At 29.2% G+C, this 24,345-nt stretch overlaps 1 protein-coding gene across 1 annotated transcript; it reads left to right on the forward strand.

Moving 5' to 3' along the window:
* The first annotated feature begins 7,443 nt into the window (after positions 1–7,443).
* LOC130671824 (39S ribosomal protein L12, mitochondrial) lies at positions 7,444–10,156 on the forward strand. The gene is made up of 4 exons (XM_057475914.1): positions 7,444–7,635; positions 7,781–8,009; positions 8,956–9,087; positions 9,957–10,156. Exons 1-4 carry the CDS (start codon positions 7,577–7,579, stop codon positions 10,071–10,073), a joined length of 537 nt encoding a protein of 178 aa, XP_057331897.1. The 5' UTR covers positions 7,444–7,576; the 3' UTR covers positions 10,074–10,156.
* The last annotated feature ends 14,189 nt before the right edge of the window (positions 10,157–24,345 follow it).

The raw sequence follows: 24,345 nt of genomic DNA on the forward strand, positions 1-24,345 counted from the left end.
TCTTTTACAAGATCGTGTATCAAGAAAGCTATGTCAAGATTTGTATGTCTTGCTCATGGTATCGTACGCAAGAAGATTAAAGATATCTTGAACATGTGTAATGAAACAGTGTCTGACGCATTTCTTGCACCAGTAACTCATCGTAGGTACTTACGCATGGTTGCTCAAGGCTCAAGGTCAATTCTGAGCCTTGAGCAGGTCTTAAGCAAGCCATGCAAAACTATTTGCAACTATAGTCTTTCTCCAGATTTGAGTTATAATCTGGCACGAATTTCTTGCAGTTTAAATCTGGTCACAAATATCTGCAGCAAGACACATACGTAGAAAAAGACACTAGCACCTATCGATCATGAGAGCAGACTTGCTCAAGAATTGAAAAAGATTGTTATATAAGTTTGTCAGCCGAAAATTGCAGCCGATCCCAATTACCCCTTAAGTCACCTTTAAGCAGTCGAATTACAAAAATTTATTCATTTTCGTTGCGCAAAACGTTCCGATTTTTAGGAACATGACACAAGGAATTATTCTCATGGATTCCTATGGGACCCTATGATTTTCTTCATGACTTCTATAGAACTCTTTCTAAATTTATTGATTCCCATAATATGTTTGGTCAACCCATACAGATTTTTTAGAAAGTATATGCAATTATGGAAACGGAACCCTTTTCTTGGAAAAAAAAAAATACCGTAGAATTTTGAACGAGTTCTTGTCAAAAACGTTTGACTCATAGACTGATTGAAATTGTAACGAAACTAAAGAATTTTAAAAATTACGATTAAATTGTAGAAATTTTTTCAGTAAATTTTCGGGTATTCTTTAATTTTTTATGTTCTAAAAATTTCAAAAATTTCTCAATATCAGCCTTGAAAATGCAGTGGATGCATATTTTTTTATGTTTCCTCATAAATTTTCCGAGTTGCGTGAAAATATCGATCAGTGTTCCTGACAACTTTACGAGTAGAACGTTTCCGATCAGGAACTCCTCCGGAAATCCACAGAAATTTTTTTTTTTTTATGATTTATCGGAACCATTCCACTAATTTATTTTCCGTGTGCTGAGAATAAGATCGATCAGTTAAATAAAAGTATTTTAAAAGTTATTAAAATTAGCAAAGCATTGGCTGCCAAAAAATGAAACACTTTTGTGACACGCTGAAATTACACAATTTACACTTGCGATAAATAATAAATATATTATTTGTAAAATAATAAAATGCAGCATGCAATCCATGCTTTTGAAATATGAGATAATAAAAAAAAAAATAAGCTTTTGATCAAATGAAATGAAACATAATGTAAGTTTTGTAATTGTACAATTATGTTTGCTCTAGATGTAAGAATTAATAATGTACTGTAATTATAAAATAGTTAATTAAATATTTTATAAAATTGACACAAGTGATACTTAATAGTAAGTTATCAATGTAATAAGTTTAATAATTAAAAGAATCGATAAATATTTCCAAGTCGGTGATCAGCGATTGGTGAAGAAAATATAAATGTTACGAATAATAGAATTATGAATTTGAAGTTTATTGAACTTCGGTGGAGACATATCTATTAAAACGAGTGAATAGTTAATAATATTTTTCTATTCACAATTAAGTTGACGATGGTAAAGACAGTGTGCATGGAGAATAATAAATAATAAAGTAAATACTTCACTTTTTATAACGATAATAATTTAAAGCTTCAGTAGTTTTTTTAATGACAATAGAATATTTGATATTCGTTTGAATAAATATCGCATTACTAATTCCAAAAAGACATATTTTTAGACGCTCTTTTAGCTTTAAGAAACTTTATAAAATCGGAAAGGCCCATAATTTTTTTTTCATTATCAATCGTTTTGTACACGGAAAGAAAATTATGGTGATATATACCAACATAGGAATTATAACCATAAATTATGGGAGCAGTTCCTATAATTACAGGAACAGTTCCTACGATTATGGGAATGCTACCCATAACATTATAGGAATGATTCCTATAATTATAGGAATGGTTCCTGTAATTTATAGGAATTGTTCCTATAATATTATGGGAATCATTCTCATAATATATAGGAATGAACCCTATATTTTAAAGGGTTCCTATGATTATAGGAATGGTTCCTATAATTATGGAAATAATTCCTATATTTATAGGAATGACTCCTGTAATTTATAGGAATTGTTCCTATAATATTATGGGAATCATTCCCATAATATATAGGAACGAACCCTATATTTTATAGGGTTCCTATGATTATGGGAATACTACCCATAACATTATAGGAATGGTTCCTTTATTTATAGGAATGGTTCCTGTAATTTATAGGAATTGTTCCCATAAATTATAGGAACCATTCCCATAACATTATAGGAATAGTTCTTATAATGCTATTGGAATAGTTCCTATACCATTATGGGAATCATTCCTATAATATTATGAGAATAGTTTCCATAAAATTATAGGAACCATTCCTATAATATTATGGGAATGGGTCCAATACTATCATGAAAAAATTAATTTATAAAAAAATGTGGTAATCACATCTACAATACACAGAAATATTATTAAATATAAAAACAAAAATTCAAACATTGAAAAAAAAATTCGTATTTGGCAGAAACTTAAAAATTTTTAACAAACATTTTTTTTTTTTAACAAATTTACCGTCGAAAAAGCTTCATTTGAATCTCTCCATATCACGAGGGAAATTTCTACACTATTTTGCAAAACAAAATTTTTATGATATTATAGGAATGGTTCTCATAACATTATGGGAATAGTTCCCATAATATTATAGGAATAGTTCCCATACCATGATGGAAATAGTTCCTATAATAAATCAGTGGCATACTTTTCACTAGTAAACAGTAAATAGTCACTATTTTCACTGTTTCAAATTCGCGAGAGTATATGATTATCAATAAAATAAAAAAATTATAGACCCTTCTGGGTTTGAGCTACCTAAAGCCAAAAAAGCGTATAAATTTATGTCCTTTTGGAATTAGTGACGTGATATATATGAAATTTTAAATAAATAATATTACTAATTCTAGTCTATTAAAACAAATAGAAATTTTTAAATTTACATTCAATACATTCTGCGGTACAGGTGCCATAAGGGTTGATGAATAATTATACAGCTTTATATGGCACCCGGGAATTATAAAGGCGTATAAAAAAATTTTACTTCATGAAATATGAAAAAGTTTTTTCACCCGACCACATGGTTGCCGGGTGCCATTAAGCCATATGATGTAATATTTACTGTAATTCTTTCTGGAAGAAAATTTCTTTATCATAAACCTTTTGGTAGAGTGTACCCTTATAGTATTTGTATACCGCGATAAAAAAATAAATAAATAAATGTGATTTTTTTAAATAGCAAGGTGATGAATTTTTAAGCAGTTCAAAATACATTACGTTCAACAATAATAAATTATTTAATTAATTGAGTAGTCAGTGAAGTAAAAAGAAACATAATTGAGGAATTTAAGAAAAATTCATAAATAATAAATTTTATAAATATGCAGGCTCTAATATTTACCTAATAATTAATATATAATATAAGCCATTGAACGCACACAAGTTATATTTTGAGATTTGGTGTAATGGTACTCTATGAAATAAATTTTTTAACGAGGCTGTGTTTAATGAATCGAGAAAGAAGGTTGCTTTTAATAAAAATTATAAATTGTTTGTGACAAACTGTAATTTTTATGGATTTATAAAACATATATTATAACCAAGTTCATCTTTTATCAGTAAAATTACCCGTGTAAAAAAAAAAGATGTTTTAAATAAATGTGGAAATTATAAATTTCGGGAAGTCTACGGTTTTCCTGGCGCCGTCAAATGACCGTGAATTCTTGTAGAACTTGACAAAATAAGACTTTTTTTCAAATAGCTGTAACTTTTTCAAAAATGGACTAATTCAGACGTTTTTTTTTTTTTTTTTCAAAATTTTCATCTTTAAATGTAGTTTTTGGAAAAAAATACAAAAAAAATGAAGATATTAAAATCTATGAAATTTTTCACTTTTTTTAAAAAATCACATTTTTCCGAAAATTCATTTTTCTCGAAAACTAAGCGAGATATCGAAAAATTTTATTCTTTAAAAAATCTTATTTTGTTGAGTTCTATATGAATTCGCGGTCATTTGGCGGTGCACCGGAAATTGCAGAATCCCCTAAATTTGAAACGGTAGAAAACTTGAATTAAATGTTTTAAAATTTTTTTTGTTTTTTTTATTCAGATGATTTTTCAAAAATTTACTCTGGAAAAAAAGATCAAATTTGTTCTTATGAAAAATAAAATTGAAAATGCTAAGAATAAATATATTTATATATAAGTATAAAAAACATTCTCACTAATTTTAAATCAACTGTTTTCATTTATAAATTTTTGAAAAGTAAAAAAAAATAAAACTCAAAATTACCAGTCGAAAATTTCCAAGTTTTAGATATTAATAGTTTTCAAAATTATTTTTTAACATATTTTATTTACACGGGCGTTAATCGATGTGCATATTTTTTATTTTATAAAATATATCGATTTTTTTATATATATTAATTGGTAAAATATATAATTCATAGAATACCAGAGCAAATGTACCGAGCCTTGTAAATATAATATAGTAATAAATAATTATTCGTTGGAAAAATATGAGATAAAAATAAATATGAATGTTCATATGAAAAAAAAACGTGATATGGGTCAACATAAAGTTCAATATGTTTTAATAATTTAATTATTAATATTACATGAACATTTATTTATGTAAATAAAAAAAAGTATTTAATTTTAATTATTTCAAAATTAAACTTTTGATTTTCCGTGACAAAAATTTTGTTTTTTTTATAAATATTAAAAATTTCTTTTTTTCGTATGAATATTTATAAATATAATGTAATAAGCAAGTGATGTAATTTAAAAATAGCTTTTTTAATTTGCATTTTTAATTATAATATACTAAGTAGTCGTGTACTTCCGGGTCAAAAATAATGACGGTAAATTTTTTTACGGTATTGACATTAAAAATAAAATAAAAATTTAATGAGTATCATAGATGATATTACGTGATACTAAAATTTATTTCTATCGTAATATCATTTATTATTTTTTTTTTTTTAATGTAATAAAAAATTGTAGATCAATTTTTTTTTTAATTAAATGTTTTTTTTACAATTGAATTACAATTGTTTTTTTTTTGGAAATTAAGATCGAAAAAATTAAAAAAAAAACTGTCAGTAATTTTTAGACTCGGAAAATAATTCATTAAGCATTAAAATACATGATAATTTGTAATTAATTTTCAGTATTAATATTAAAAGAAAGTCTAATCTTACAAGTAGATTAAGATATGAATATAGATTTTAAATTTTTAATCATTATCATTATCAACACAAACGTAAAAAAACGCATATGGAATAATATTTTATCAAAATATCTTGTAATTAAAACCGCTTTAAATTCCGTTAAATGTATATTTTATAAATTATTATTAACAATTAATTATTAATAAACAATTTAATCATAAAAAAAGTCCTCTTTTTTTCCTGCCTACCCGTGTTAAAAAAATTTGCAAGGGTAAAATGTAATAAAAATACGTTTTGAAAAATGTTTTTTAAAAACGTTTTTTTTTTTGCTCAAAATTCCTTTATATAAAATCCTAGAAAACTAAAACTTTTTTTTTACGATCAAAACTACGAAAGCTCAAAAAAAGTTGCACTCAAATTCCTAATCTGTCTCATATTTAGAAGTTCGCATGCAAAACTTTTTTGGAATCTTTTTGGAACTCCTTTTTTTCCGCGGGTAATTTAAAAATTTTTTTCTTCATTTCTTAATGCAAAATATTTCTTACGCGAAGAAATTCTTTTTTTCCGTGTACTTATATAACTTTTAGTTAAAAATAACAAAAAAATAATGAATACGATTTTTAAAAAACTGCACTAAAATTGATAACGTTTTTATTTTTTTTTTTTTACAATTTCTAAACTCTTAGCAGCCTGCTTAAAAAATCCGATAAGAATGAAAAACTGCCACAAAAAAAAAAACTTCCTCCCCCAAAATATAAATTATGACGGTTAATTGATGACGTTAATTAATATTTCAAATATATATCAAGCATGTTCTCATTTGTTCTGTAGAACAAATTTAAATATTTTAAAAACAAAAGATAAAAATAAATATTAACTTATGGTTAACGTCAAAATTTACGTATCAGTTATCAGAAAACATGTAAAAAAAAAATAAACAAATTAACAATTTTCAAATAAATTAAAAACATATGTTATGAAAATAATTAAAATAAAATAAAACAAATGTTGAATATCAAAGTGTGTGCGGCACCATCAGTTCCAGTTTTAATTTTATTATCTCTATCAGCTTGGTTGTGTATCTGCCGATGGTTTTTTCGTTACAACATGAAAGATCAAGAAGTATTTTAGTTTTTTATATTTTTAAACAAATATTCAATTAAGGGGGAAATGGGTCTAAATAAAAAAAAAGAGCATATTTTTGTGATTTTTTTTTTCAGAGCAACTTCTTCATTAAAATTTTAAAATTTGTGACATTATTAAGCATCATTCCAAGAATATTCTGCTAAATTTTCATAAAAAAATATTGAAAAATAAGCCAGTGGTAGTGGGGAGAGACGAGTCACCTCAAAATAAAGTCTCCATGCCGTAGGCAGGATAACTCACGACTGCTTCATCTGAAATTAAAAAACCAAAAAGATTTCTTGAGTACATAATTTTATCTCGGATTTGAACGAAGGATTTTTTTTTTTAATATCTATTTATTTTTTAATTAAACAAAATGAACAATTTTTGGCAAAAATCAGAGTTTTTTTGATCGCACCTTTACCAAAAATTCAAAAATGAATATTTTGTTTATTCCTTCGTCCAAATCTAAGATAAACTTATGTACTAAAGAAATCTTTTTGGTTTTTTGATTTCTAATGAGGCAGTCATGAGTTATCCTGCCTACCCCATGGAGACTTTTTTTAGTGACTCGTCTCTCCCCACTACCACTGGCTTATTTTTCAATATTTTTTTATGAAAATTTATCAGAATATTCTTGGAATGATGCCTAATAATATCACAAATTTTGAGAATTTTAATAAAGAAGGTACTCTGAAAAAAATCACAAAAACATTCTCTTTTTTTTGTATCTCGGATCCCTTTCCCTCCTTAAAAATATCATTATAATAATTAAAATATCCAACAACTTTTTGTTTTAGGTCCTCAATGCCCTAATTATCTACTACGCTGTCATAACTCTGTTAAATATGATGTTCCTAGGACATTTCACTTTCGCTTGTAGATGTTCGCAAATTAAATATTTTTTAAAAAATATACTTGAAATTTTCCTACTCATTTTTTTTTTCAATTTATTTACAGAACCAAAAAATTTACGATTCAAAAAAAAAAATGTTTAGACCATTTTGCCGCTAATTTTAGTATCAAGTCACGTGGTCACGGCGTTTGCGCACCGGAACTCTTTGCAAACGTGCAGTCATAAATTTATCCGATTGGAAAATTTTTTTGTCCAAGTTTAATAAATAAATTAATAAACAACAATGAATACTCTACGATCAATTGTACAAAACAAAGTTTCATTCCGACAATTTCATTCATGGTTCGTATTATTAATATTTATAAATTCATAATTACATTTATAAACTCCATTGCTTGGTTTAACATAACCTGTTATCAATAATTAAAGTATCCGAAAAAAATTATATTTAAATTTTTTGAAAATTTAACGCAATTTTAATTAATAGTTTTAGATATTGTCAAGGAGAAGTAGCAACGGCTGCAATACCAAAATTGATAATTCCTGCACCGGAAGGTACCGATGGACCATTGAGCCCTAAAATTGAAAAACTTGTTCAGGATATCACTGCTCTTAATTTAATTGAAGTCGCACAATTGAGTGATGTTTTGAAAAAACGACTCAATCTTCCTGATGCCCCTGTAATGGCTGTCGGCAGTATGGCACCTAAAGCTCAGGTTTTTGTTGCTTTTTTTTTACTCAAGAGCCGGGTTTTTTTTCTCTATCACTCTTAAGTGGACAAATGATCCTATCCTTGTTTTCCGAACTGTCCAGGTTTTTCTTGTTAATAATTTAAAATTTTTGAGGAAGTAAAATTGTAGATCGCTAGACTACAGAGGGTGTGCCGTCAATTGATCCCAGCAATTTTATACCACGACAAGTGATCCTTACAAATTGATCCCACCCACATCTGATCCCATCAACAATTGGTGGTCAATTGATTTTTATCAACAACTAATTTACATAATTTAACTTTTTTGATTTACATCAGTGAGTTTTAATTACTCATGTCGTAGTAATTAATTAATAATTAATTATTTTATAAATTTGTCAGTGGTATCAGTTGTCTGTGGGATCAATTATCGTGTGATTATTTGTCGGGGATCAGTTGTCATGGAACCCTACAGAGTAATATATCGAGTTTCCTTGAAATTTTTGTTTGAAAGTTGGGGACAAGTTGTGGCAGTAAATTGTCGCCAAGTTTCTGGGAAAGTCGGTAACAACTTGCAGTCAACAGTTACAAAGACTGAAGTTGTCAACTTGATCGCAACTAATTGACACCAACTTTCTGACTGGAAAGTCTTGACATCAGGGAAAATAATTATCGAGGTTTCGTAATACATCCTGACAGCGAGACTTTCTGGTTGAAAAGTTGATGTCAATTAGTTGAGATCAAGTCGATGACAACTTTCAGCTTTTGTAACTGTTGTTGCCAACTTTTCCAGAAACTTGACAACAATCTACTGCCGCGACTTTTTGAGAAAATTGAAGACAACTTTCTCAGAAAGTTGGCAACCAGTTGCCGTCAACCTTTGGAAATGCCAATTTTTGCGGTCAAATTGGCGACAAGATACTGTGTATTAATTTAAATTTATCTAATAAAATATTTGGATTAACTTTTAGGAAGAAGAAGAAGCAGCACCACAAAGAGTTCAAACGTCATTTACCGTCAAATTAATTAAATTTGATGAAAAACAGAAAGTTGCTTTGATCAAAGAAATGAAAACGTTGATGCCAAATATGAATCTTGTTCAGGTAATTTATTATCGATAAAATACTTATGTAAAATTTTATTGGCAGTATTACAGGTCTATGCAAAAAATCTCTACTCAGTGACATCTTTATTTAGCTTCCATTATACTCAATGCATATGAATTTTTTTTTTTTTTAATTTTCCCAAGAAAATTTACTTCAGACCCTTGTCAGGGTTTAATGCCTACGCATAACTTCGTAGCAATCTTGATAGAATTAAGCGAAACGTTACATCTATATTAAACTGGGCCAAAATAATCGACTATTTTTTTTTTTTCGATACTATGAAAATATTATTCCTGATGACCAAAAAAAATTATTGTAAAAGTTTGAGTCCTTAATATTGGAGGTGTATCGTTACGACTATTAGTTTTTTGACAAAAATTCCATTTTTTACCCAAAATTCGTAAATCATCTATCTAAAAAATTTGAGCAATATATATTCTTAAAGGAAATTGAATTCCCTACAAAAAATCTCTCTTAGCAAATTGACGTAAAACGAGCCGTTTCTTCGTAACCGTGCGTTAAACATTGATTTGTTTTTAAAATTCTTTGTTTCCATTTTGGATTTTTGTAACTACTAGAAATATTAAAATTTTTTTTAGTCAAGATACATATTCTTGAAGGAAATTTAATGCTCTACAAAAAAGTTCTCTTAACATTTTTCGCTAAATTCACTCCTTCGAAAGTTATTCAAGGTTGAAGTTTAGTCAAAACGACTTCAATAACCCGTGTGTTCAAAGTTACTCATTGATAAGTAACGTCATATGTTATTGAGAAGAATGGAAGCTGAGTAAAGATATTGTGTAGAAATATGATTAGATTTGTAATACTCTCGTTATATTTGGTATTAATATATTTTATTTGAATAGGCTAAAAAATTCGTCGAGAGTGTCCCAACAATTGTAAAGGCAGATGTAACTAAAGAAGAAGCTGAAAAACTTAAGGAAGCCATTACCAAAGTTGGTGGTGAGATAGAAGTAGCGTAAATTTTTTATTTCATGAATTGTCTTTTTATCTTTATCATTCTTTATAATTATTAGTTTTATAATAAATATCAATACCAACACAATATAAATTTTTCTCATTTATTTTCCCCTTTAATTTTTAATACTAATATCAGTAACAATAAAAAATCATTTTTTTCAGCTTATTTTTTTTCTAGTTATTCCTAACTTTGATTATATTTTTGTTTCGTTTGCTGAACTTTTTTTGTACTAGTGTACGTGATGAGAAATAATGTGCAGAAAAATGTATATTTAAAAGTAACTAATAACGAACTATTAATTAGGATGCAATTTTTAGTCTGAAATTAAATTCACTTTCTGAGTAGCACTGGGAAAATGTGAGACCTGACGATAGGTAATATTGACAAGAGAGCTGAATCATGAATCAGGTGAAATCATCTGACGAATGGTAAAATAAAAATAAATATGAAGATGCAATTGATTATATATATACTAAACAAAAAGAAAAATTTTTAATGATTCAGTTTTCAAAGCGATTTCGATGAATCGTTATCATTTTCTTCAATAATGATAGATTTCGATTGATAACCGGTAAAAATATTCTTAGTAGGGATGTGCGAATAGTTCGAACTTACGAAAAATTCGTATCGAATCAAACTATTCGAAATTTCGAATTATTTTTAATTTTTAGAATAATTAAAAAATTAATGAATAATTCAAAAATTTTCTTTTGAACGACTTAGAATTGTGATAGTTTTTCGAATAATTAAAATTTTCATCAGAGGTAAATAGAACGAATTTACGAAAAAAGGTGACCGCTCTTTATATCTCAGCCAAAAACATCTCACTCAAAATATCTCAGTCAATAATATTTTACTTAAAAAAAAACTCATGACAAAAATGTATTGAGCTTGTATGTCTCGGGTTGATAATTCTCAAATATCGAATTTACCAATTTGAAATATTTTTTCAACATGCCGTTCAAGTTAATTAAATTTGGGGGATTCTACGGTTTCCGTGGCGCCACCAAATGACCACAGATTTTTGTAAAACTCGACGAAATCAGACTTTTTTTACGAATAAAATTTTTCAATAGTTAAACTAATTGAGTTATTTTTTTACCAAGATGATCATGCATAAGATAAATCTATACTGAGATATATTAGTTCAGAGATATTTTTTCATGAGATTTTTTTGCTGAGATTTTTTCGTCCGAGATGTCATTTCTGAGATAAAATGAGGGGGAGCCACGAATAAACTATTTTTGTTTGCTTCTACAATTAAACTCTCTTTTAAATAAAAATTAAATTTTTGAAAGTTGACCAAAATTTTCTTGATTTGAATCGTGTAATTTTAAAAGTTACAAACAATTCAAAAACTTTAGAATAAATCTAAAATTGACGAATAACTTGAAAAGTTACGAATAATTTGAAGCTTCGAATAATTCGATTCGATTCAATTCGAACCTGATTCTCAGTAATTAATACCCCATGAAAAAAATTTCAAAAAAATATCCCATGACAATCTAATTTGTTCTGTTACGAAATATTATTGTGCGAAATATAATAATAAATATTTATGTACGAGATCAATTTTTCTGATAAATTATGACCGGTACCCATACAAATAAAAATTAAAAAGTTAATAAATAATCCTAATAAATGAACGTTTTGAAATTGAATTAAAAAAAAAAAAAAACATTTTATAAAATTAATCATAAGCTAAACATCTACTTCTTATTTGTTTTTTAAATAATCACCATTTTTCTTTCAAGTCATGAGAATAAAAACATTCAAATTAAATCGAAGGCCAAAAACTATATCCCGCTACCATAATTACAGTTCACGACAATAATATTTACAAAAAACAACAGTCATATGCAGGTTACGCGAAAGTAGAAGAATATGAGTAATCGATAATCATTTGAGTAATCAAATTTACAAACTTTTTTTACGTGTATTGCATATGGTTCAGTTTGCTAGGTCAGTTATCACTTTTAAGAAACGTCAATGATGTATCAATATATTACTCATTGACGTCAATAGTTGATATAAATTGTCGCAAAATTTTATTTTGTCATCATAGTTTTCTTGAAAGTGTGTCAAAGCACAATATTTTGAGCTACTGAGTTTTTTTTTGTCAACCAACACCATCTTCCATACAAAATGGTAAAATATCTTGAATTTTATAATAAAATTTAATTTTCTGATAAAAAAAATTTTTGACAATTATTTTATTTAAAAAATTTATAAAATCACTATATCACGTGAACGAAGAACTTGAGCCACTTAACTAAGAGGAACTTTTTTGTAGAAAATCAAATTTCCTAAAATTCGTTATCCGCATTTTTACTGTAAATTCCGTTATTTAGTCAAAAATGATTTTCAGAACCAATACAGAAAAAACAATTAGAATCTCAGTAAATATACTAAGGAGACTTTTGAAGAGAATCCTAACTTTCGTATGTATTTTAAATGAGAAAACTTATGTACCTGAAGATCGGAACGTTTTTCGCGGAACGAAATAAGAAAAAAGAAATGAAAAGTACAAATTTACTAGATTTAGATTTCGGAAATGTTTCGCTCGTCACCCGAAAATGACGAGCTAGCCCCCAACTACCCCGAAATTCGCCTTTAGACACAGATTTAATGAATTATTTTCATTTGTGTTGTGTGAAAAACGTTCCGATCTTCAGGTTCACGAAAACTTCAAGTTCAAATGTAAAGTACTTAAAATTTAAATTGAGCTGAAGCTTTCAGGGAATTTTTTTTTTTTAAAGTTAACAATATTTTGAAGTGGGAGTAAAAAAAAAAATTGCCGTTCGAAACGGGCCACCCTATTAAATATATTTTTGTAAAAACGAATTTTGTTCTTTTTTTTTTTTGAAGTACTGATTAAATTGTCACCGCGAACAAAAACTTTAAATTAATTTACTTAATATTCATTAATTACAGGCAACAAAAAGTGTCATCCGCATAATTTCAATCATTGTTTTGATTGAATTTATATTTTTTACACCAACCGAAGCAAACCCACTAATTTCTATGTCTTCTATCGATGACGATTTATCGTCATTACCGTCAATATTTAATGGATCAAAGGAACCAGTGAAACTTATACGCAAACCTAGATCATTAGAACTAGAACCAGTGAATGAAGCCGAAGATGATTTAGAAACGGCAGCAGGTACGAATTTGCTTCGACCATTGTTTGTTTACCGCCAACAAATGGAATCTCGTGCTCGTCACAATAGAAAAGTTATTGGAAGGCGTCATGCATTGTATTATTAAATGATAACTAAATAAGTGTTTAAATTTCAAGACTGATGAAAGAATATAGTGAGGAATAATTATTTAATAATTTTTTTTAATTATAATTAAATATACGTTTGTCGTCAATGGATTTGTTTGCTACTTTTCAATATGTACTACTAATTATTAATTATAAATAAATAAAAAAATCACTAATCAAATACAAAAATTTAATTTTTCTCTTCGATGGAGACGAGAAAAATAGTATACTCTCCTTGGGCAGTAAATAAGAAAGCCTCAGATCACATGTTTGTTGACCTCCGCTTTGTCTCGGCTATCAATTACATGTGATCTGAGACATTTCTTACTTTACTGCCCTAGGTGTATAATATACTATCTCATACTACCTGCATTGAAACTGCTAATTTCATGCCGATTACCTGACCGTTAATCCAAAGACGATTGATCCTTGTGATAATTGATCCACCGATAAAATATACTCACACACGTATAAATGTGAAAAATTACGCCCTTTTTTCACTAATTTTGTGTGCGTGTAACATAAAAAATATACTCACATACAAATTTTTCACATTTATATGTGTGTGAATATATTTTATCGGCGGATCAATTGTCGCAAGGATCAATTGTCGGGGATCAGTTGTCTTTGGGTCATCGGTCGTGTCACTTTTCATGCCACTGCGATGAAGTGGGCAGAAACTGATTACTTTCTTCCCTGGGAAAAAAATCATTGAGTTCCTGCCCGCTAATAGGACATTACACACCAAGGGAGGAAAGTAGGACATTCTATCCCTCATGTATAATTGGCTACCCGAGCCGAAGACGAGGATTGGGACATCTTACCTTCCTCTGTGGTGTGTGTACTATTTTTCACAATACCTACGCCGAAAATTTAAATTCCTACCTTGTTTAGAGTCTAACAAACTACACAAATCTAACTCAATTATAAGTCGTTTTGTTCAAAATTATCTCCCTAATAAAGAAAAAATCAGACGGATGTATTTATAGACTAGAACTCTTGCTGATTTTTAATTTCTAAGGGTGGGTTTTTAGAGATCGTTCTAAAACTTGAAATCAAATGGAACCTCTGAGAGGTCAAAAAAGCTCAATTTACTTCACAACGCGATGACGATAATTAAAGATAACGGTAATGAAATAGTCGTAATTAAAGGGAAAGTGTGAGCCAAGTACTTAGAGATGGACTTAAAATGCAATTCAACAATATTGTTAAACTATTTAAATTGTCATGCTATCAAAACATTCAAATCTTATAAAAAAAATTCACTCACCACGCCGAGAAACATCCAGACCAGCAGACAATTCTTTCAGTTCCTAAAAAGAAAAAAAATATTTTAATAAAATAACAGATTATTTTTTATTTAAAAAATTATTCAGGTCTGAAATTAAATTTTTTTTTACCTCGGCGGCCGTAATTCTAAATTCTCAGCATCTGGAAGCAACCTCTATTACTCTTGAGTCTCAAGACTGACACAGCATCAAAATCTTCACACCAACTGAAAAATAAAATTCAAAACCTCTAGTAAATTAAAAAAAAAAATAATAATTAACAATTATCGAGTAATTTACTTTTATTTACTACAATGTCACCGGGATTGAATTAATTAATTTAAATAATTAATTTTGTGTAAATAACATAAAATTTTATTCATATTATAATTTTGTAACTTTATAAAATTATTATTACCTTAATTATCTTCATCTCAAATAATTAAATGAAAGCTCCGTTAAGTCGAGTGGCGGTTCAACGCATGATTCTAGCGGTGACTTTCATAAGCTTCAGATCCGTTTATTTAAATTTAAAAATTCAAATTTTCCTTCTCGGCGGTAATATTTTCTTATCTGATAAACGTAAACATTGCAACTATCACTTATTGATTTAACTGGATATTAAATTTAATCAATTTTTTTTCTATATATCTAAAATTATATCTTACCTTTTATATAATCAATTGTCCTCGGTACGTAATATATTAATATCCTGTAATATATCTTATAAATTTCATTGAATTGCTTCCACTACTGAAACAACTTAAATTATTTACCCTGAAAAAATTTATGATCGGAGGCAGTCAACGGCCCTTTTAATTGCAATTGAGTTTACCGTTACGTTAATTGACATATATATGTATAAATATGTGACATATATATAAATATGTGTCATAACATTAGTTAATTAAATGTGGATAAAATATCAGATCGTTTGATACTCGTACAAGAGATAAAAAAATTAAATTAAAAAAAAATATTTTGTTTGCAATCAAGGCGCGATGATAATTACAGAAATTAATGAAAGCCAAGTATTAAAAACTTGGCTTTAAACAGTTTAACAATATTGTTGAATTGGTTAAATTATTGTTGTATAAAATATAAATTTGAATCACTCACCACGCCGAGAAACTTCCAGACCAGCAGACATTTCTTTCAGTTTCTAAAAAAAATAAAATTAAAAATTTCCATCAAGTCAAATGTAAATATTTATTAAAAAAATCGACACTAGTGGAAATTTTTCGGACTTTACTCTGAAAAACTCTGAAAAAGTCTTTAGAACTTTGAAAAAGTCTTTAGAACTTTAGAACTGAGTTTTTCGGAGAAAATTTCGAAAAATTTCTACCAGGGACTGTATCATAAATTTGATATTTCATTACCTCGGCGGACGTTATCGCAAATTTTCAGCAACTGAAAGCAACTCTGTCCGGAAACAAACTCGATTACCCGACTTTCTTGATAATTACACCATCAAAATTTTCCTGACACCTGAAAAATAAAATAAAAAATTTTTAACATTTACAAAAAATAAATTAAATAAACTGAATTTCGTTAAATAATCCATTTGTAGAATAAATTAAAATTATAATTCATATTTAAACTTTAAACTTTAGAAAATTATTCTTACTTTATCCTCAATATATAATTGGACAAATTTCTGTGCTTGGTGATCTGCCAACGAACACACTGGATTGCAACGTCAATTTTAGTAAGCTTGAGCGCTGATGGCAATTTTTTAAATTTGAATTTCCCTCTCGGCGGCCATATTTGTCCGATGTCCGACTAGGACTATGGTGTTGTTTCATCAGGATCCATTGTCTTGACATCGTTGTATTCTACGATTTTTCTCAGCATTCTGTACTTAAAACCTGAAATTTGAAAAAAAAATGCTTACTAATTTAATTTAATTAATTATTTTTCTAGTCTAAAATCTTTAAATATTTAAACTTTGGTTAAATTTAAAGAGAATTAACTGATTTAAAAAAAAATTGAATTTAATAAACCGGACTTTAAATTATTTAAATTATCCAATTACGATAGACCATTAATTAATTATTCAAATGTTAAAAATAAAGTGATAAAAAAAAAAAATTATTCGAGCGAAGAGCAAAGAGAATTTAAATAATATATTTTAGCTCATAAATATCAAGTAATATATGAAAATTATTACCACAGTGTGTTCCTCATGACTTGATGAAGCTAGTGTGACATTAATTATTAATTGTTAGTTTGAATTAACTCAAAAAATTAATGAAACAGTATGCAAGTGCATTGGAGATGTGAACCGTTCGTACATGACACTTTTTGAGGTCTAACTCGCATCGAGCAACTCGAGTCACCTAGGAGGAGAGACGCTCAGCGGTTATTGGCTGCTGTGACTGCGCGCGCAGTTTTCAAAAGCGCGGGAAGTTTGAATCTCGTTGGCTTTTTATTCAAATAATTTAAATAATCTGAGTACTGAATTATTTTCTACATGTAAAGGATTCATCTCAGGGAAATTTTTTTTAAAAATAAAATTTTTCAAAATGGAACCTTTTTTTTTTAATAAACAGCCACGTCTGTGTCTTTGTTTAAATTTATAAGATATCAATGACACTTAAAGCCGGTCCATCAACAATAATTTATCAAATAAAAATAACTTATAAATAAATGAGAATTTTTTTTTGAGTACTCAAGATAATTATTAGGCGAGTTAATTCAAAATTAATGAAAATTTTAATGATAATCGAGTAATCACGAGTGTAAATGTAGCAGACATCAGACAAATTTAAAAAATGAACTTATTAATTTCAAAGTTTTTTAAATGTGCATTTTTTAAAATTTTATTTGATTAAATATTTATTCGATTTCTTAATAATTTTAAATTTGCCTGTCTACTACATTCACACTCATAAGTTAACAGACAATTAACAATTTTATGACAATAAAGTTGGCAGACATCTGACAATTTATAAAATTTCAAAATAATAAAATTACAATTTTAACAAAAAAATTAAAAAATGGAATTTCAGAAAAATCTCAAGTCAAATTTATTTATTTATTTAAAGGACACAAGACTGTAATTAAGCGCTTAATCTTCATTAAATCATTTTTTGTTCTAACAATTAAAAGGTACAACCTATTTTAATTAACTAATTACAATAAAAAATCATTTAATTTATATTTTTTTATAGTTATTATTACGTAAAAAAAATTTATTTTTTTCGATCTTATAAAACATTTATTATAATTACAATTATTAATTAATTCATGTTGCTGCGTTTGTCACAAATTTGTTATTTAAATTTTATATTTAAAATATCAGTTAATAAAACGATAATTAATAAAACAAATAAATTCATGTATTATTAATTAAATAAATTATCGCAATTAATATTGATCACAATTAACGATTAAAAATAAAAAATGCGTTCCACACATGTGTAAATTGGACACTATATATTGTGATGTATTTATAGTAATAATGATAATTATAATAACAATTATTATTACTTTTAAATATGAAAAATTATGAAAAAAACTTATTAGTCTTACACTTTGCTGTAATCACAGATATGGCTTCAATAATTATTAATCTATATAATTTTTAATATACATGCATACGTATATATTCACATATATATATTTTTCTTTTTAATTTTTTTTAATACTGATTATTTTTAGTAAGCGGTCTTTTATGCGTCAGATGTTAAATAGACGTGATTGGCTTAAAAATAATAATATAAAGGACTAGTAAATGCATGTATGGCATTTGAAAATTAGGAGACGTGATGCTGATCCCGAGCAAACATCAAGTTTTTAAATTTGGAAATAATCTAGTTAGTAAAAAAAAGACGACTTCATAATTACTCCAGTACGCAATATGAGCTGTCACGGTGTATAAATAATTACGTCCTAGTCCACCCGCTCGTAAAACGTCATCAAATCGTTGTTCCAGTTCTTAAATAAAAAAAACAATAATAATTACTATAGTAATCGCTGATAATGTTTAACTATCAACATTTACATTCTTACTCTACACAGAAAAAAAGAATTTCTTGGCGCAAGAAATATTTTGTATTACGAATTGAAGACAAAAATTTTTCTTGGCTCAAGAATTTTTTTCTCGCCTAAAAAATTTTTTTCTTGTTCCGAAAAAATTTTTTCTTATCCCAAGAAAAGTTTTGTTTTCACTTTATAATACAAAAAATTTCTTGGGTCAAGTAAAAATTTTCTTAGAACAAGAAAAAATTTTTTGCGCCAAGAAATCCTTTTTTTCTGTGTAGTTAATTTAAAGAAAATACTTGTACTTCAAGTTTGTAAATAAAATGACCTTCGTCAGGTTTGATAATGGCATCGGGTGTAGGTGATGCGCCTTCTTTGCCATTCCATCAGGCTCTGACAAGACCCCATGAGCTCCATGAGCCTTTTTCGACAGTTCTGATTGGCATATTGGTAGGACTTTCAGCCTCTTTGTCTTCATTATCTGTAAAAATAAATCATAAATAATAAAGTAGAAAATAAAAATCAAAAATATTATAAAAATTACCTAACGTAGGCATTGACTGAACGGTTCCTAATGAAGGTGGCTGGTCAGGATTATCATCGCCACCATACAGCAAAATAAGCATCGACTCAACTTTGCTGTAATTTCGAACAAGCAAAGTTTTCTAATCCTCTGAGGTCACCGAAAGTCGATAATCAGCGAATTTCCTTTAATTTATAAACTCTCGGATTGAGGGAAAATTTTTTTCTCGACTGAGAAATGAAAATAAGTTATTTCTACTGCGTTTTGGGCTGCGTTCTATCGCGTGGGTGCATTGTTTCCCAAAGCTTGATATCCGGAATTCCTCTAAGGTCACCAAAAGCCGATAATTGCGAATTTCCTTTAATTTATAAACTCTCCTATTGTTTCGTAAATATCAAATGTTCGCGCCAGAACACTTGATAACTCTACACTCTACTATACCAGAGGTGCTGCTATCGACGCGCCCTCTGAGACTCGGAATTTCAACTCGATAGCCAGCTACGCGGTAACTGACAGTATTCTACAACACCTGTTATAGAAAACCACGTGCTGACAGTATTTATAATAATTAATTACACCGTGCAAATTATCGTGCTTCATTGATTCTATCAATTTGATGACTATTCGCTAATTCATCAGGTATTGTTATTTATCTATGTTTTTCATTGACATTCTCAGCTTAATTCATAAAATCTGTGATCATTTTTGTGTTAAACTAACCTGCCGGCTATATCTATATATATACTCGCCATCACGTGACTTAGCAGCCACAAATGATTTACTTCGAATTTACAATTTGAAATAGCCGATAATCAGCGAATTTTCTTGAGTAAATGTTTAAACAATGGCGGCCCTGACTTTTATTGTTTATTTTTTTACTCTCGTGGCTTAAAAGAAAAACTCCAGGCCTTCAGTTACTCAATTTTCACCGTCCTTTTAATTTATTTTCGTTTCAAAATATATAATTTTTAACTAAATGATTGAAAAATGGCGGCCCTGACTTTTAATGTTTATCTTTTTACTCTCGTGGCTTAAAAGAAAAACTCCAGGCCTTCAGTTACTCAATTTTCCCTGTACGTTCAATTTTTTTCCGTTTCAAAATATATAATTTTTAACTAAATGATTGAACAATGGCGGCCCTGACTTTTAATGTTTATCTTTTTACTCTCGTGGCTTAAAAGAAAAACTCCAGGCCTTCAGTTACTCAATTTTCCCTGTACGTTCAATTTTTTTCCGTTTCAACATATTTAATTTTTAACTAAATGATTAAACAATGGCGGCCCTGACTTTTGATGTTTATTTTTTTACTCTCGTGGCTTAAAAGAAAGATTCCAGGCCTTCAGTGACTCAATTTTCACCGTCCTTTTAATTTATTTCTGTTTGAAAATATTTAATTTTTAACTAAATGTTTAAACAACGGCGGCCCTGATTTTTAATGTTTATCTTTTTACTCTCGTGGCTTAAAAGAAAAACTCCAGGCCTTCAGTTACTCAATTTTCCCTGTACGTTCAGTTTTTTTCCGTTTCAACATATTTAATTTTTAACTAAATGATTAAACAATGGCGGCCCTGACTTTTAATGTTTATTTTTATACTTTCGTGGCTTAAAAGAAAAACTCCAAGCCTTCAGTTACTCAATTTTCACCGTCCTTTTAATTTATTTCCGTTTCAAAATATTTATTTTTAACTAAATGATTAAACAATGGCGGCCCTGACTTGTAATGTTTATTTTTTTACTTTCGTGGCTTAAAAGAAAGATTCCAGGCCTTCAGTTACTCAATTTTCACCGTCCTTTTAATTTATTTCCGTTTCGAAATATTTACTTTTAACAAAATGATTAAACAATGGCGGCCCTGACTTTTAATGTTTTTTTTTTAAACGCTTTTGCCTAAGAAAATAAAAACTCCAGGCCTTCAGTACCTCAATTTTCACCGGCCTTTTAATTTAATTCCGTTTCAAAATATATAATTTTTAACTAAATGATTAAACAATGGCGGCCCTGACTTTTAATGTTTTTTTTTTTACTCTCGTGGCTTAAAAGAAAACTCCAGGCCTTCAGTTACTCGATTTTCCCCGTACGTCCATTTTTTATCCGTTTCAAAATATTTAATTTTAAACTGAATGTTTAAACAATGGCGGCCCTGACTTTTAATGTTTATTTTTTTACTCTCGTGGCTTGAAAGAAAACTCCAGGCCTTCAGTTACTCGATTTTCCCCGTTTCACTATGAAAGCTGGTCTTATGTGATATCGCTCTGATTAGAAACGTATTCCCTTAGACAGCACTCTTGATTTGACTTGTTTCTGACTCCACTTACACCAGAAAAGAGTACTTTATGTCATATCTAAAATTGTAATACAACATCCTTAGATTCATACGAACCTTAGTCTGCGAACTTTCACTCTGAAAGCTGGTCTTATGTGATATCGCTCTGATTAGAAACGTATTCCCTTACACAGCACTATTAATTTGACTTGTTTCTGACTCCACTCACACCAGAAAAGAGTACTTTATGTCATATGTAAAATTGTCATACAACATCCTTAGATTCATACGAACGTTAGTCTGCCAACTTTCACTCTGAAAGCTGGCCTTATGTGATATCGCTCTGATTAGAAACGTATTCCCTTAGACAGCACTATTGATTTGACTTGTTTCTGACTCCACTTACACCAGAAAATAGTAATTTATGTCATATCTAAAATTGTAATACAACATCCTTAGATTCATACGAACCTAAGTCTGCGAACTTTCACTCTGAAAGCTGGTCTTATGTGATATCGCTCTGATTAGAAACGTATTCCCTTACACAGCACTATTAATTTGACTTGTTTCTGACTCCACTCACACCAGAAAAGAGTACTTTATGTCATATGTAAAATTGTCATACAACATCCTTAGATTCATACGAACGTTAGTCTGCCAACTTTCACTCTGAAAGCTGGCCTTATGTGATATCGCTCTGATTAGAAACGTATTCCCTTAGACAGCACTATTGATTTGACTTGTTTCTGACTCCACTTACACCAGAAAATAGTAATTTATGTCATATCTAAAATTGTAATACAACATCCTTAGATTCATACGAACCTAAGTCTGCGAACTTTCACTCTGAAAGCTGGTCTTATGTGATATAGCTCTGATTAGAAACGTATTCCCTTACACAGCACTATTGATTTGACTTGTTTCTGACTCCACTTACACCAGAAAAGAGTACTTTATGTCATATGTAAAATTGTCATACAACATCCTTAGATTCATACGAACGTTAGTCTGCCAACTTTCACTCTGAAAGCTGGCCTTATGTGATATCGCTCTGATTAGAAACGTATTCCCTTAGACAGCACTATTGATTTGACTTGTTTCTGACTCCACTTACACCAGAAAATAGTACTTTATGTCATATCTAAAATTGTAATACAACATCCTTAGATTCATACGAACCTTAGTCTGTGAACTTTCACTCTGAAAGCTGGCCTTATGTGATATCGCTCTGATTAGAAACGTATTCCCTTACACAGCACTATTAATTTGACTTGTTTCTGACTCCACTCACACCAGAAAATAGTACTTTATGTCATATCTAAAATTGTAATACAACATCCTTAGATTCATACGAACCTTAGTCTGTGAACTTTCACTCTGAAAGCTGGCCTTATGTGATATCGCTCTGATTAGAAACGTATTCCCTTACACAGCACTATTAATTTGACTTGTTTCTGACTCCACTCACACCAGAAAATAGTACTTTATGTCATATCTAAAATTGTCATACAACATCCTTAGATTCATACGAACCTTAGTCTGCCAACTTTCACTCTGAAAGCTGGCCTTATGTGATATCGCTCTGATTAGAAACGTATTCCCTTACACAGCACTATTAATTTGACTTGTTTCTGACTCCACTTACACCAGAAAATAGTACTTTATGTCATATCTAAAATTGTAATACAACATCCTTAGATTCATACGAACCTTAGTCTGTGAACTTTCACTCTGAAAGCTGGCCTTATGTGATATCGCTCTGATTAGAAACGTATTCCCTTACACAGCACTATTAATTTGACTTGTTTCTGACTCCACTCACACCAGAAAAGAGTACTTTATGTCATATGTAAAATTGTCATACAACATCCTTAGATTCATACGAACCTTAGTCTGCGAACTTTCACTCTGAAAGCTGGTCTTATGTGATATCGCTCTGATTAGAAACGTATTCCCTTAGACAGCACTCTTGATTTGACTTGTTTCTGACTCCACTTACACCAGAAAATAGTACTTTATGTCATATCTAAAATTGTAATACAACATCCTTAGATTCATACGAACCTTAGTCTGCGAACTTTCACTCTGAAAGCTGGTCTTATGTGATATAGCTCTGATTAGAAACGTATTCCCTTACACAGCACTATTAATTTGACTTGTTTCTGACTCCACTCACACCAGAAAAGAGTACTTTATGTCATATGTGAAATTGTCATACAACATCCTTAGATTCATACGAACGTTAGTCTGCCAACTTTCACTCTGAAAGCTGGCCTTATGTGATATCGCTCTGATTAGAAACGTATTCCCTTAGACAGCACTATTGATTTGACTTGTTTCTGACTCCACTTACACCAGAAAATAGTACTTTATGTCATATCTAAAATTGTAATACAACATCCTTAGATTCATACGAACCTTAGTCTGTGAACTTTCACTCTGAAAGCTGGCCTTATGTGATATCGCTCTGATTAGAAACGTATTCCCTTACACAGCACTATTGATTTGACTTGTTTCTGACTCCACTCACACCAGAAAATAGTACTTTATGTCATATGTAAAATTGTCATACAACATCCTTAGATTCATACGAACCTTAGTCTGCCAACTTTCACTCTGAAAGCTGGCCTTATGTGATATCGCTCTGATTAGAAACGTATTCCCTTACACAGCACTATTAATTTGACTTGTTTCTGACTCCACTTACACCAGAAAATAGTACTTTATGTCATATCTAAAATTGTAATACAACATCCTTAGATTCATACGAACCTTAGTCTGTGAACTTTCACTCTGAAAGCTGGCCTTATGTGATATCGCTCTGATTAGAAACGTATTCCCTTACACAGCACTATTAATTTGACTTGTTTCTGACTCCACTCACACCAGAAAATAGTACTTTATGTCATATGTAAAATTGTCATACAACATCCTTAGATTCATACGAACCTTAGTCTGCCAACT

The sequence above is a fragment of the Microplitis mediator genome, chromosome 7, assembly GCF_029852145.1.
Source record: "Microplitis mediator isolate UGA2020A chromosome 7, iyMicMedi2.1, whole genome shotgun sequence".
In the NCBI taxonomy this organism is placed as follows: Eukaryota; Metazoa; Arthropoda; class Insecta; order Hymenoptera; family Braconidae; genus Microplitis; species Microplitis mediator.